This window comes from Carex rostrata, chromosome 30 (assembly GCF_964058835.1).
Source record: "Carex rostrata chromosome 30, lpCarRost1.2, whole genome shotgun sequence".
Lineage (NCBI taxonomy): Eukaryota > Viridiplantae > Streptophyta > Magnoliopsida > Poales > Cyperaceae > Carex > Carex rostrata.
The window spans coordinates 2,541,334-2,554,887 of NC_135947.1; the positions used below are offsets into that span (position 1 = coordinate 2,541,334).

At 33.8% G+C, this 13,554-nt stretch overlaps 2 protein-coding genes and 1 long non-coding RNA gene across 4 annotated transcripts; all 3 read left to right on the forward strand.

Annotated features, from left to right (window-relative positions):
- Positions 1 to 137: 137 nt before the first annotated feature.
- Positions 138 to 1,355, forward strand: LOC144546630 (F-box protein At2g14290-like). The gene is made up of 2 exons (XM_078295171.1): positions 138 to 1,069; positions 1,328 to 1,355. Exons 1-2 carry the CDS (start codon positions 138 to 140, stop codon positions 1,353 to 1,355), a joined length of 960 nt encoding a protein of 319 aa, XP_078151297.1.
- On the forward strand, positions 1,356 to 2,543 carry LOC144547094 (F-box/kelch-repeat protein At1g57790-like). The gene has a single exon (XM_078295697.1). It carries the CDS (start codon positions 1,403 to 1,405, stop codon positions 2,417 to 2,419), a length of 1,017 nt encoding a protein of 338 aa, XP_078151823.1. The 5' UTR covers positions 1,356 to 1,402; the 3' UTR covers positions 2,420 to 2,543.
- Positions 2,544 to 7,374: 4,831 nt separating this feature from the next.
- Positions 7,375 to 8,891, forward strand: LOC144546653 (uncharacterized). Of its 2 annotated transcripts, none has more exons than XR_013508847.1 (4): positions 7,375 to 7,496; positions 7,650 to 7,803; positions 8,456 to 8,521; positions 8,663 to 8,891. It is a non-coding gene; the product is annotated as an uncharacterized LOC144546653 (long non-coding RNA). The 2 variants fall into 2 exon arrangements; XR_013508846.1 differs by having other exon boundaries at positions 7,381 to 7,543.
- The last annotated feature ends 4,663 nt before the right edge of the window (positions 8,892 to 13,554 follow it).

Genomic DNA, 13,554 nt, shown 5'->3' on the forward strand with positions numbered 1-13,554 from the left:
ACGGATAATAATTACGTTGTAAATAGCCTAAAGTCATTAATTTTACCTCGCCTTAATTAATTAACAACTTAACAAATATTCTAATAAATATATATTATTTTGGAAATAAACTTAGGTTGATCAAAAAGGTAGTAAACATGCTCTCGTGTGGTTCCGACGACCAAGCTTGGTTGATTAGAACACCTGGATCACGTAAAGAAACTCAAACCTTCATCAATCCCCTGAAAGGAAGCATTGAAGAAAGAAAAATCCCTGAAATGGAGGGGCAACTGTGCTTGGCTCACTTTGAAGACTGGCTATTTTTAGTCAGGGATCTATCCGACGAATGTTTCTTGTTGAACATCTACTCACTTCAGAAGATTCATCTTCCGCCTATTGAGGTGTCGTTTGAATCTCTTGGATTGTGCATTTTGACATCATCACCAACTTCTCCATACTGCACCATCATATTCCTTGGCCAAGAAGATAATTTTCTTCAATTTTGCCGTCCGGGTGACAAAGAGTGGACTGAGGTGCCTGTCGACTTTGATGTTACTGATGTAACAAGGATGCTCATGTACAGAGGGAAGTTATATGTTATGCTTCTAAACAGTATAGAGATTATCGACATAACATCCCTTTCGACGGCCACCACTACTTATTTGACGACTATAAGTATGGATAAACCTGATCAATTTTTTTCCTTTGGAATTGGAGAAATCGGGCACTTGGTGGAGTCATGTGGAGATCTTTTCTTTGTGAGAACATGCTTTCCTAGCACAATACAAACTGTTATTGATCTTGTGATTTTCAAGTTAGATTTTTCAAATGAAGATGAAACAGAAACTTGGGTGAGAGTGGAGAGCATTGGCGATTGTGCATTTTTTCTTGATTCACATGGTGGACAGTCATTTCATGCACAAGATGCTCGAGTGGACCGGAATTGTGTTTATCAGATGTTGTCGTGCTATGATGGAGAAAGGCTCTACAAAATATGCTTGGATAATCAAACAATCAGTTTTAAATTACTATCTGAAGAGGCAATACAAGGCCAATATTATTGTTCTTTCAATTGGTTACTACCTGTGAGGTATATATGTCACAATATATTAATAAGTGCATGCATAATTTATTTTCCTTTTTAATTTTATTACAAGATACAAAAAAACAACCTAACTATGAATTTAATTACAGACGACTTGTCCAGAAGACTGAGCTCTGTATTTCATCTAAGACCAATGCTCGCAATGAGGTATATATAATTATGTTTAATTATATTTGCCCCTATTTTGTTAGTAATTAAGTTATTATTATTCTTATTTTAATTAATTAATTTATATTCCAGCAGGTTTCTCAAAATAGCTCACAACTGGTAAAAGAACATGAAAACAAGGAAGATGATATATCTTTACAATTGGCTAATATGCCCATAGACATGGTTCAGTTACTTTCAGAAAAATTACTTTTGAAGGATTCTGATCGCCTTCAAGCCGTTTGCAAGCCATGGATGAACCCATCGAATCCGATCAAAGAAGAACAAGTATGGCTTATGTATTGCCCAAAAAAATTGGGTACATGCGAAATGTACAATCCTTCCAAAGACAAACAATTTACTCTAAATTTGAAGAAACTTTATTCCAATGAGCCAAGTCGCTTGCTCTTCTCCAAAGACGGGTGGGTTCTAGCATTACAAGGTTGCGATAAGCTGTATTTGCTAAATCCGTTCACTAATGATTTTCATCATCTCCCAATATTAGAATATCCTTATTCCTACAGTGGTATCGCAATGTCTTGTGCGCCAAACTCTTCGAGTTGTGTGGTATTTGCAGTTGTCGGTCCACCTAGAGGTGAATTTACAAGAATTATCGCATGGCACTATGGGCAGGAAGAATGGTATCATTTGGAATTTGACAACAATTTTCCATTCCCTATGGCTGATAACAATCCGGTTTTCATCAATGGGAAATTCTATTGTTTGGGTAGATTAGGTAACCTTGGTGTTTTTAATCCAGAAAAAAATACGTGGAGAGTTCTCGATAAGCCGTCACCTATTTATTCAGATCTAGATCAGGCACCTGAGTTTGGCACAGAATATTGCTATTTGCTAGAGTGCAACGGTGACTTAATCTCTGTGTTTCGAGCAGTTAACATGGATTATGTTCGAGTTTACAAGTTGGATAGATCAAAGAATATGTCTTGGACTCGGCTTGAAGATTTAGGGGATTTGACACTATTTTTGGATTTTAGAACTTCTATTGCAAGAGCATTGCCGTGTAAGAGTTACAGTAACAAACTCTACTTACCAAGACTTCATGACGAAACCAACACTGCGACATTTTACTACAACCTGAAAATCAAAATGCATAATCCTGATTTCAAGTGCTTGAGGGAACCGTACAATTGTGTCTGGATGGAGCCCAATTTATGTAGTCTTAAATAAATTTGCAATTTATGTGCCTTCTGTTTTCTTTTAATTCTATTTTGTTGGTTGGATTTCAATTAATTATATTACATGTTAACCGTGAAATTATTTATGTCAAATATAATTTTTCGATCAAGATTTTCTTAGATAAATTTTTAATTTAACATAGCTTGAGTTATAATAGAGCAATGCCTCACTTTGCTTCGGCAATTTTTTTATTGTGATAAGTTTTATGAGTTTTTTTTTTTTTTTTTAAACTTGGTAGTAGCTACCAATGTTGTATTAGTAAATTTGATTACAATCACAAAACTTAACAATTCACACTACGTTAGAACCTCAGTTATCTCTGAGGTTGTTGATAACCACACTACGTTACAACCACAATATTTTATTAGTAAATTTGATTACAACCACAAAAGTTTTATGAGTTGTTGATAATACAAATATAACAAATGCAATGCATATGAACAACAAAGGAAAGAAAAGGAGCTACGCTGAGAGCATAGGTTTACATTCTACATTTGATAATTAAGGTGTTGAGTAGGTCAAAAGGTACATTTTTATGCATAGAGCATGAATTATGTAAACTAAGATTAGTATGAGTATCGATTTATATTTCAAAATCGAGTACACCATAAGCGAGTAAGAATGACAAATTTTCTCAATTAAAAACAACGGATTAGGTGGTTTTAGTTTTAGTTGCTTTAGAAAGATAAGGAATTTTGTATGACAGGGATAGACGCTTGCTTACCAACAGATAAGTTTTGCCAATTGTTAAATTATTGAATAGTACTTGTGCAAAACAGTTGTACCTGTAACTGCTGGGTCTGCTTTGAGAGTTAAACCAATATCTTCCAACCACTTCAAATCAAAACAACGGAGCAGACTATTGAGAGAATCAAATGGTACACATGGAGACATGGAAACATGCCTGGAAAATTGCATATCGGCAATTTCCATTTTTGATCAAATTGAGGAGATGCAAACATTACACAAGACTGAATTTGGACTGAGGCAATTGATACGACAAAAAGCCTACCAACTCGCAACCTTGATCGAAATTAAATGGTCTCAGAGATCACGTTGTCGATGGCTTAAAGAGGGGGATAACAATACCTGTTACTTTCATTCCAATGCATCAGCTATAATGCGGAGGAATATGGTTATCAGTTCACAACACGAAGGAACCTAGATCACAGGGGAATCGCCAATAAAAGATGCTTTTTTTTCTTCACATGAAGAACTTGATCGGTACAGCTAGGCCGGTTCGTGATTTTGATCTAACAGTTTTCTTTGGGAACCCTCATCAGCTGACACGGCTCAACAGTCCCTTCACACCACACAAAATAGAATGGGCAGTCCGAAAATTAGCAAAGAACAAAGCAGTGGGACCTGACGGATTGCCAAATGAATTCGCTCATATCTTTTGGGATCAAATCAAGGAGGAAGTGGTACAGATTATTCAAATGTTTCATAATGGAGATATAAACCTTAAGGAAGTTAATAGAGCGAACATAATTATGATCCCAAAGCACGAGATAGCAGAAGAGCTCAAAGATTATCTGCCTATTAGTATAATCAATTTGATACCAAAGATTATATCTAAAATCCTAGCAACAAGGCTGTCAAATATGTTGCCTGATCTAGTGTCAATGGAGCAAACGACATTTATAATAGGGAGGTAGATTTCGGAAAACTTCGTGGCCACATGGGAAATTTTACAGCACATCTCTCATGCTAGAAAGCCAACATTTTTTCTCAAGCTGTAACTGCTGGGTCTGCTTTGAGAGTTAAACCAACATCTTCCAGCCACTTCAAATCAAAATAACGAATCAGCTGAATTTTTTATTAATAGAAATAAAATAAAAAAATATCGAAATTCGAGAGTACTGTTGAGTTTTTTCGAAAAATAGGTAGGATGAGTTGTGTTAACCCGTCCCGGTTACTCCCTTCTTAATCAAATTCGCGTAATCAAATTCGTGCAAAAAAAAAAAAAAAAAAAAAAACCCGGACGGGTTTACAGGACCCGAATTTCTGTGAACCTTTGTTGAGGGACTAGTAGCCTTCAGCTGTAGAAGATCAACAATGAAGTGAGCGGGGGGGTGCTAGTGAGGTTCAGTTCCATCCATTCTGTACTTCTGTACCAAATGTATAAATGGGAGTTACCTGTAAAAACTAATTACCCTCTTTGCATATGGGAGAACTGGCATAAAGTAGATAAATTAAACCTATCCCTGCAAATGAATGATTTAATCATAGCTTTGGAGCTTGCAGACCTATTTTCAATGGGGTGTCCTTGTCAATATTCTTCTGATCCTTCATATAATATGTACAGCTCAAAAATCCCTATTCGAGGTTGGGTATTCCATAGGGTTAAAATGTATGCGGCCTATGATTTTTTCTTTCCGTGATTATTGAAAAAGCAGCTGTCAAAAATGAGTTAATCTCTATGTTGTTAGTAGATTCCTTTATGCTGAAATGAAAACAATTGGATTTTTTTTTTTAAGTTCGGGACGGGTCCTGTAAACCCATCCGGATATTTTTATTTTTATTTTTAAGTTCGGGACGGGTCCTGTAAATCCGTCCGGGTTTTTTTTTTTTTTTTTTTTTTTTGCGCGAATTTGATTAAGGAGGGAGTAACCGGGACGGGTTAATTAGACCCGTCCGGTGGGACGGGTTAATACGACTCATCCTACCTATTTTTCGAATAAACTCAACAGTACTCTCAAATTTCGATATTTTTTTTAATTTTATTTCTATTAATAAAAAATTCGGAACGAATCAGACTATTGAGAGAATCAGCTGGTAACAACCACAATAATTTCTTTAGTAAAAGCTTAGACAATATAAATATTTGACAACGTGGTAGCGAGCTTTTACTGATTCAAAAGTGAAGCTTCCAAACTGACAGTTTATTCCATGAAAATGATATATGCAAGGAAGAAGAAAAAAAAAAAAAAATCATGTAAGGCTGAAATATATGCAGGCAAGACTAACCTTACTATCCAGAAAAGAGACATTAACACTCCAAAGTTGCCTATGAGAATCTGGATAAAGGTGCAGAGAATTACTGGGGTCAAACTACTACTAATAAAAGAGGGAGTACATGAAACTTGGACTGTGTCAATGGCACACCTCAAGGCATTGGGGCCTATCAAATATCACCTAAGCCAACTTTGGTTCATGTGTACGTGCTGGTACATTTGGCTGCAACGTAACAATTGGATTTTCAAAGGGATATTGGTACCGCCAGAAGTGGTTGCAGACAGGGTCATTCTGACGAGTAGGATGTGGAATAGATTTTGCTGAGATAAGAAACATGTGATGCTACTAATAGTTAGGATGAAATGAATGTAAGTAGTTTACCTTACACTCCCTTAGGAAGATGTAAATATTTATTTCCAGTTCAATAAAATTTTATGGTTGGCAGCCGCTGCTAACCACTCAAAAAAAAACACTCCAAAGTTGCTATTAGAACTATTGTAGCCATTATTGACGCTGCCTGATAAACATACGATAGCCAATAATGAATAACAACAAAAAAAATTGAACATTGAAATTAACAGGACCCATAAATCACAACATAATCTTATCCATCTCCATATCACGATATATTTACAGTTCTTAATATGATCAGTGCCAATAATTGTGAAGCTTAATTGGAGACTACTTTAAAGAAAGACATATTCAATTGTCTATACAACCAAGATGTTGTGAATACTATAAATAAAATTTACGGCACTAAAAATTAACCTAACTTGTCATTTGTAAGATCCAAAGTCATTTATGTTACAATTGATAGCAAGAGACATGATAAATAACTTTCAGTAAATAAATTGATAAAAAAAAGTTGCTTTATTTTGTAAATAATGGTACTAACCCGTCAGATCAGACTAAATATGTAGACGATGATCAGTTCGCATCTCCAATTCTTCAGAATATCTAAAGCAAAACCAGAGGTTAGAAAGCAACCTAAAATGCTTGATTAATAATTACATAAACAAAAATTAACTAAATTTCTGTGATACAAAAAAAAATTATTCTACAAGCCCTCTAATTAACTAACATTCTGTCATCAGAGTGTTTTTAAAAAAAAAAAAAAAATTAACTAATATTATGAATGGAACAATAAATTTTAGAACATACCAAGAGAGGAGAGGGGAGCAGAGGCCGGCGATAGTGTGGATCAATAAGACTCTCTGAGCAATCAACCAAAACAAAAGAACAATTAATACAGAGAAAGTGATGAGCTGGATAGTTGTTATTTTTCTTTTGTGTTGTCTTGTTTTGTCAAAATATGAGTATTATTTATAAGGAGTTGCTTAATTGCTAGGAAAATCAATCAATTTTGAGTGAGCAGTGGAAACCTTAAGGTTAAGGTGGAATTGGGAATGGATGGGAACTCGAATAGAAGAAGCAAATAATTGAGGAGAGATGCTTACCATAATTTGAGCAATTGAAATCAATCAATTTTGAGTGAAGCAGTGCAGAACATTAGCACTGGTTGTTTGTTTCTTCTTTTATGTAACCTTTATTTATTTGGGAATCGGGATTAAGCTGAGTTTTTTAAAAATAATCAAAATCATAAATATTTTATTAAAAATAACCAGTCTTCAGTCAGATTTTTAAAAATATCTAGGCCGCGGATTTTTTCCGCGACCCAGAATTTTTATTCCGAACCGCGGAAAAAATCCGCGCCCCGAATTTTTTTTTTTTTTTTTTTTTTTTTTAGAATTTGGAAAAAGAAAATATCTATGATTTAATTTTTTTTTATAAACTCATTTTTTTTATAATACATGTACATGTAGGAATTGGCTAGCATGCTATCGGTAGCTAACTCAATTTTTTGCTACGGTATTTCCTACCGCATGATGGCTTTAATTTTCGTGCACAGGATTGAGCGCCGATTCAAACTAAACAGAGACGGAAATTTGTAAAATGCTCTCCGTTAAGACCAATCGTCCAAACCGTACCATTCCTCTCCCCCGAGCCGTCGGCCCGTCGACCTCGCTAGGGTTTTTCCTACCCTCCTCCCTGTCGCCCCGCGCTAATTTTCTCCTATCAACCCTATGCGCTAAGTTCTCCTACAGACCTTGTGCGCTTCATTTCTCCCATGATCCCTGTCTAGAACCTCTTTCTCTTGTATCTCCCTCTCCAAGTCGCCATTAATTTTTTAGTTTCATTTTTGTAACTTTCTTGTTTTTATGTGTAATTTCTGACCTAAATAACTTTTAATTCTTGTTTCTAGGATTAATTCTCGTGTCTCCCTCCCCAAGATAGCCTGGATGGTGGGTTGGAATAACTGAGAAGCTGTGAACAGCCTGGTTTTTTTGTGGTGGCCGGTACAGTTTCTAGGCAGTTAAACTTACTGGTACAAAGGGGTCTCTGGCTATTGGTATCTGGTATTTTCTCTTCTCTCAGGTGTATGACATCTTTCTCTCATGCCGACCGGCTACTGGTATACAATTGTGAGCGAAACTAGTACACATCTTTGACCAATTGGTACATATCTTTGTGCAACTCCATTCAGCAATATCTCAAGTAGGCTTTATCAAAGCTACACTTGAAAATTTTAGGACACTCTTAGTACGGCTTCATACAAGAATCAAACTCTACCTATCTTGTAGTTAAGTATCAATGTCATATTTTTGTGCTTATGCTTGGAGATATAATAATCAGCTTGTTGCAATGGAATCTACGATATTAATTGTGCTGATGTGAAATTTGTAATCTTTGATGTTCATAATCTTCCTCAAATAGGTTGAAATTTATAATCATTATGGCAATGATGCTGTTAACATGGATACATTTTAAGAATTTAGAGTAAGCTTAGTTTTATATTTTACTCAATTCAGATTAATTTTCTTGTATTAAACTTTGCAAAATGATGCATAAGCTCGAATAGATGATATTGCTCAGTTTTCTCATTCTTATATTTTGTATTAAACTAGGTAACATGAGTAGTTCACAAGGGTATATTTGTAAAATACAATAATTTGTATTTGAATTACTGATTAATGTTACCTTTGATTTATGTATTGAATGATCTTGTAGGTATCATGCTCATCAGTATACAAGTAGTACCCATGTGACCTAACTGATATGTCTAGAGAGACTAAGGTAACTTTCTCTTCTTTTCCTAAAGTCTTCACAAGTTACTGAAATTAATCTCATTTCTAATTTTCTGTGCTGATATTTTCATGGTTTATAACTTCATTTTTAATTGGCCGCTGTACTAAGACAACAAATGCCTTTTACCAGGTCGGTGGATGAAAGTTCTATTATTTGAAATATGAAGCTGTGTTGTTGGAGATGGCACTCGAAGAATGTTGTTGTATGCTTGTAAGAAAATGTACTAAATTGGTGTGACTGGAATTTTCTAATTTTTTTGCTGGTGCAACTAGCAATGTAAGAATTTTTTATTTTATGTTCATAAATGATGAATTCTACATGCTTGTAATTGTGGTGTTCAATATATGTTGAATTAATAGTGGCGCAGTTTATAATTTTATGTTGTTATACATATTCTTTTTCTAGAGCTTCATTTATTTTGTTATTTGAACCATCGTCAGTGGCAATGCTATCTGTAACATTCTTTTGTTACAGGAGATGAAAAATGATACCATATTATCTTCATGTTATTTGCAATTTTCCAGTCAAGTGAATGTAAATTGTTCAATTTTTCAGTTTTGGCATGCCTTTTTGTGACAATGCTATGTTTTCTGTAGCGTTCATTAATTTCTTAATCATACCATATAGTATGTGAAAATTGCTACAATCCCTTTTAAGGCCACTAGTTCTCCCATTATATCATTTCTTGTTTTTATTATTATTTCCTAAATGAATAGTGGCATCATGGCATGCCTTTTTGTATGTAATTTGTTTGATGAATATGAAAGAGAATTTGTTTCAGTCCAGGATTTCAATAATTACAAGCAAGATGAAACCATGCGCACATAGAAACAACATTCTTTAAAATACCATGTTCAGCTCCTATTATTATTCATCATTAACAAGAAACTCCGACATAAAAAAATAAACTAATAGCAGCATTGAGAAAATTCATATAACAACAAACATTTAGCATTCAGTTACTACATTGGAGTATAATGTTGCACAGAAAATTAAACAAAAAGGTTACCCCCCAAAAAAAAGCAACACTGCTATGCAATATATACAAGTATGCAAAAAGACCTGATAGTTTTACAAGATGAATCGTAGCAGAATTTAAACATACATGACCTTCTTACCAGAATTGAATTTGTACAAAAGAATGTTACCGTAAGTGAAATTTTACAAAAAAAAAAAAAAAATCAGAGAAAAATGCTTCAACTATTATCATCTTCATCTCATCCACTACAATAGCCTTGTTTCCCTGCAATATTTTTAATTGAGATCATAAACAACACAGCTTTGCTAGACAAAGCATCAAGAATTAACAATATATAAATTGCAAAATAAAATAATACAATAAACTATATCAAAATATCTAAACAGAGGTTGAGATTACCTCGATAATGCCAGATTGAAGATAGAAGAACTTCACAATTTATAAATTCATCAATTAATCTAAGTGCACTTCTATTAGACCAACTGTACAATGAAATTAGGACTGCTACGGACAAGTTCAAAAATTCTGAACAAATAAAGGAAGAGATCCACAAATGAGAATAAAGGAGTGCACCTTACCTGTATTGACAAGTTCTCACACGCCGGCTTGGATCGAAGGAGGGGTAGTGATGCACCGAACAACTCCTGATCAGAGAGAGAGAGAAGGCGTGACATGGAGAAACTGAGAGAGCAAAGTGGTGGCAATGCGCCGGAAAGATGATCGATGGGGCTCTGAGAGAGGGAGCGCGATGGGGTTTTAAGAGCGGGAGCCGATAGAGAGAGAGAGGCACGCAGCTGAGGTGAGTGGGAGAAACAAGAGGCACAGAGCAAAACCCTAGTGGGTACTTAGAATGGGGGAACACGGGGAGGAGAAATTAGATTAACGGAGGGGTTTTAGAAGCGTTTCTTTTCGTCTCCGTTAAATTCATCTGATCCAGCGCTTCATCATGTGTGCAAAAGTTAAGGCCCATCCAATGGTAGAAAATACCGTAGCATATATGAAACTTAGCTACCCGTAGCATGCTAGCCAATTCCTGTATATGTATATGTATATGTATATGTATATGTATATGTATATGTATATGTATATGTATATGTATATGTAGAAGAGGGTTCAAATGCCTCCATTTTTTGTGTCTCCATCATGCCTCCATTTGTAAAAATTTTAATAACTCAAAATTTAAATCTTAAAATTCAAAATAAAACCGTTAGATGTGATCTACATCATTTTATCTATGCACGTGTAAAAAATTATGGCATTTCAACTTTGTTTTGGTTGTCATCTTGAGCTTGTAAAAATGTATACTAATGTGGATAATTTTTAGGCATTGATTTTTTAATTTATTGATTCACATAAAAGAAAAATCAAAATGTGATAATTTTTTATGGACAAAGAGAGAAAATAACATAGATCACATCTAACGGTTTTATTTTGACGTTTAAGTTTTAAACTTTAAGTTATTTGAGTTTTTAAAAATGGAGGCATGATGGAGGCACAAAAAATGGAGGCATTTATGAATTTTTTCTGCGCCACGAATTTTTTTTTTTTTTTTAGAGTTTGGAGAAAGAAAATATCTATGGTTTGATTTTTTTTTTTTTATAAACTCATTTTTTTTATAATATATGTATAATATATGTATATGTATATGTATATGTATATGTATATGTATATGTATATGTATATGTATATGTATATGTATATGTATATGTATATGTATATGTATATATAGATGTAGAGTAGAACTAGGGTGCTCTTAAGCTTATTAAAGTTTTGGTGAGCTTAACTCTAAAACTCATCAAATCGATTTCAAATGACGAATCCGAACTGTTGAAACCCACCTACCTTACGTGTGATGCATCTACATGTGAAATTTTTAAACATTCGAATTAATTTAGTATAAAGTCAAGCGGTCAAAAAACGTACAAAAAATGAATGCACTAAAATTAATTTATTAACCTTCTAATTTTGACCGCTTGACTTTATACTAAATTAATTCAAATGTTTAAAAATTTCACACGTAGATGCGTAAGGTAGGCGAGTTTTAACAGTTCAGATTTGTCATTTGAAATCGATTTGATGAGTTTTAGACTTAAGCTCACCAAAACTTTGGTGAGCTTAAGAGCACCCTAGTTCTACTCATATATCTATATATAAAAGATGGGCTACGGTGAGTTGCGAAGTAAAACGACTATTTTACTTCACGCTCATATTTTGTGATTTTAAAGTTCAAAACGTCAATCCAAACTTTTATCTTGTTCTCCATATTGAAATGTGGTTGGAGACCAAATTTTACATTTTTTGGAATTTTTTTACTATTTATTAAGCAATTTTGAAAGTCGCTGATCTGATGGTCCAGAAAATTTTACTGTTTTTACTGTTCACATCAAAACAATAATTTTCTAAAATGCTTAATAAATAGTAAAAAAATTTCAAAAAATGTAAAATTTGGTCTCCAACCACATTTCAATATGGATTAAACATCTAACGGTTCAGATCGGTCGTTTGGACTTTCAAAATAAAAATACGGCGTGAAGTAGAAACGTGTTTTACTTCACAACTCACCGTAGCCCATCTCGTATATATAATATAATATATGTATAATATATGTATATGTATATGTATATATAATATAATATATGTATATGTATCTATAATATAATATATGTATAATATGAGTCCGGCTAATGTCATAACGTTATAATTTCAGCCTAAGTTATAACGAGTCAATTTTTGAGATTTCAAAGTCCAAATAGCCAATCCAAATCGCTCAACACAATCTCCATATTAATATGTGCTTGGAGACCAAATTTTACATTTTTTTGGTATTTTTTTACTATTTATTAAGCCACTTTGAAAATCGTTGATCCAATGACAACAGTAAAACCACAAGGCACCGTTGGATTAGCGATTTTCAAAGTGGCTTAATAAATAGTAAAAAAAATCAAAAAAAATGTAAAATTTGGTCTCCAAGCACATATTAATATGGAGAACAAGATGAATGGTTCGGATCGGTTATTCGGACTTTAAAATCTCAAAAATTGACTCGTTATAACTTAGACTAAAATTATAACATTATGACATTAGCTGGACTCGTATAATGTATGTATATGTATATGTATATGTATATATTATATTTATATATAATATAATTACATTATAATTCTATATAATTAAGGTTTTTGTATAATTATATAATATAATATAATTATACAAAAACCTAAATTACTCTACATGTGGCTAGGCCAGCCATCTGGTGCCACCACGTGGACCATATCTGGGGAAAGCCGTGTAGCAGCAGCACAGCCGGTCCCTCGCCTTACTCTGCCACATGAATCCATATCCCATTTGCCTCGACCATACTATATATGTTTCACATATTCAATTCCTTGCATGTTTCTTTCTCCAATTAATAGAATTTTTCAAGTTCAAAATTATTTATAATTTCCCATTTTTAGAGTTGGTATATAATACAGTTGTGAAAGACAAGCTTTAATTAATGATTTAACGGGTTTCTTAGTTTTTGGTTTGCTTGAAGTAATAGGCAAAGCCCTCAACTGGTTCGTAGATTTATCCTCGAAGGTATATAATTTCCCATTTTTAATTTTTGGACCTAGATTTATCCTCGAAGGGCCGTCTAATACTGAATCGTCATTATTTTTTATTTTATTTTATTTTTCAGAAAAATGGGATTTGCCCACCGATTTTTATTCAATTGAAAACCACATAATACAGAATTTTAGATCGCAGGTACCACCCATCTGGTACCATATTATAAAATATCCATGATAACAAGACAAGCTAACTAGGTATTCTCTGCAAAATACCTACATAGAAAAATACACAAGACTGGTTGCAACTTGTAAGTGATTAACAGACTCTTGAGTGATAAACAATTGTTTTAATAATTAATAAACTCGGCATAACAAGTGTTGCCTTTTAATTTAGGCCCGTCAGGCTAGTTTAGGTTTTGGGCCTTGATTGGATCAATCATCGAAAGAGGCTCTTTTGTGAGAATTTGTATCCTCGAGTTGCGTGGAATCGA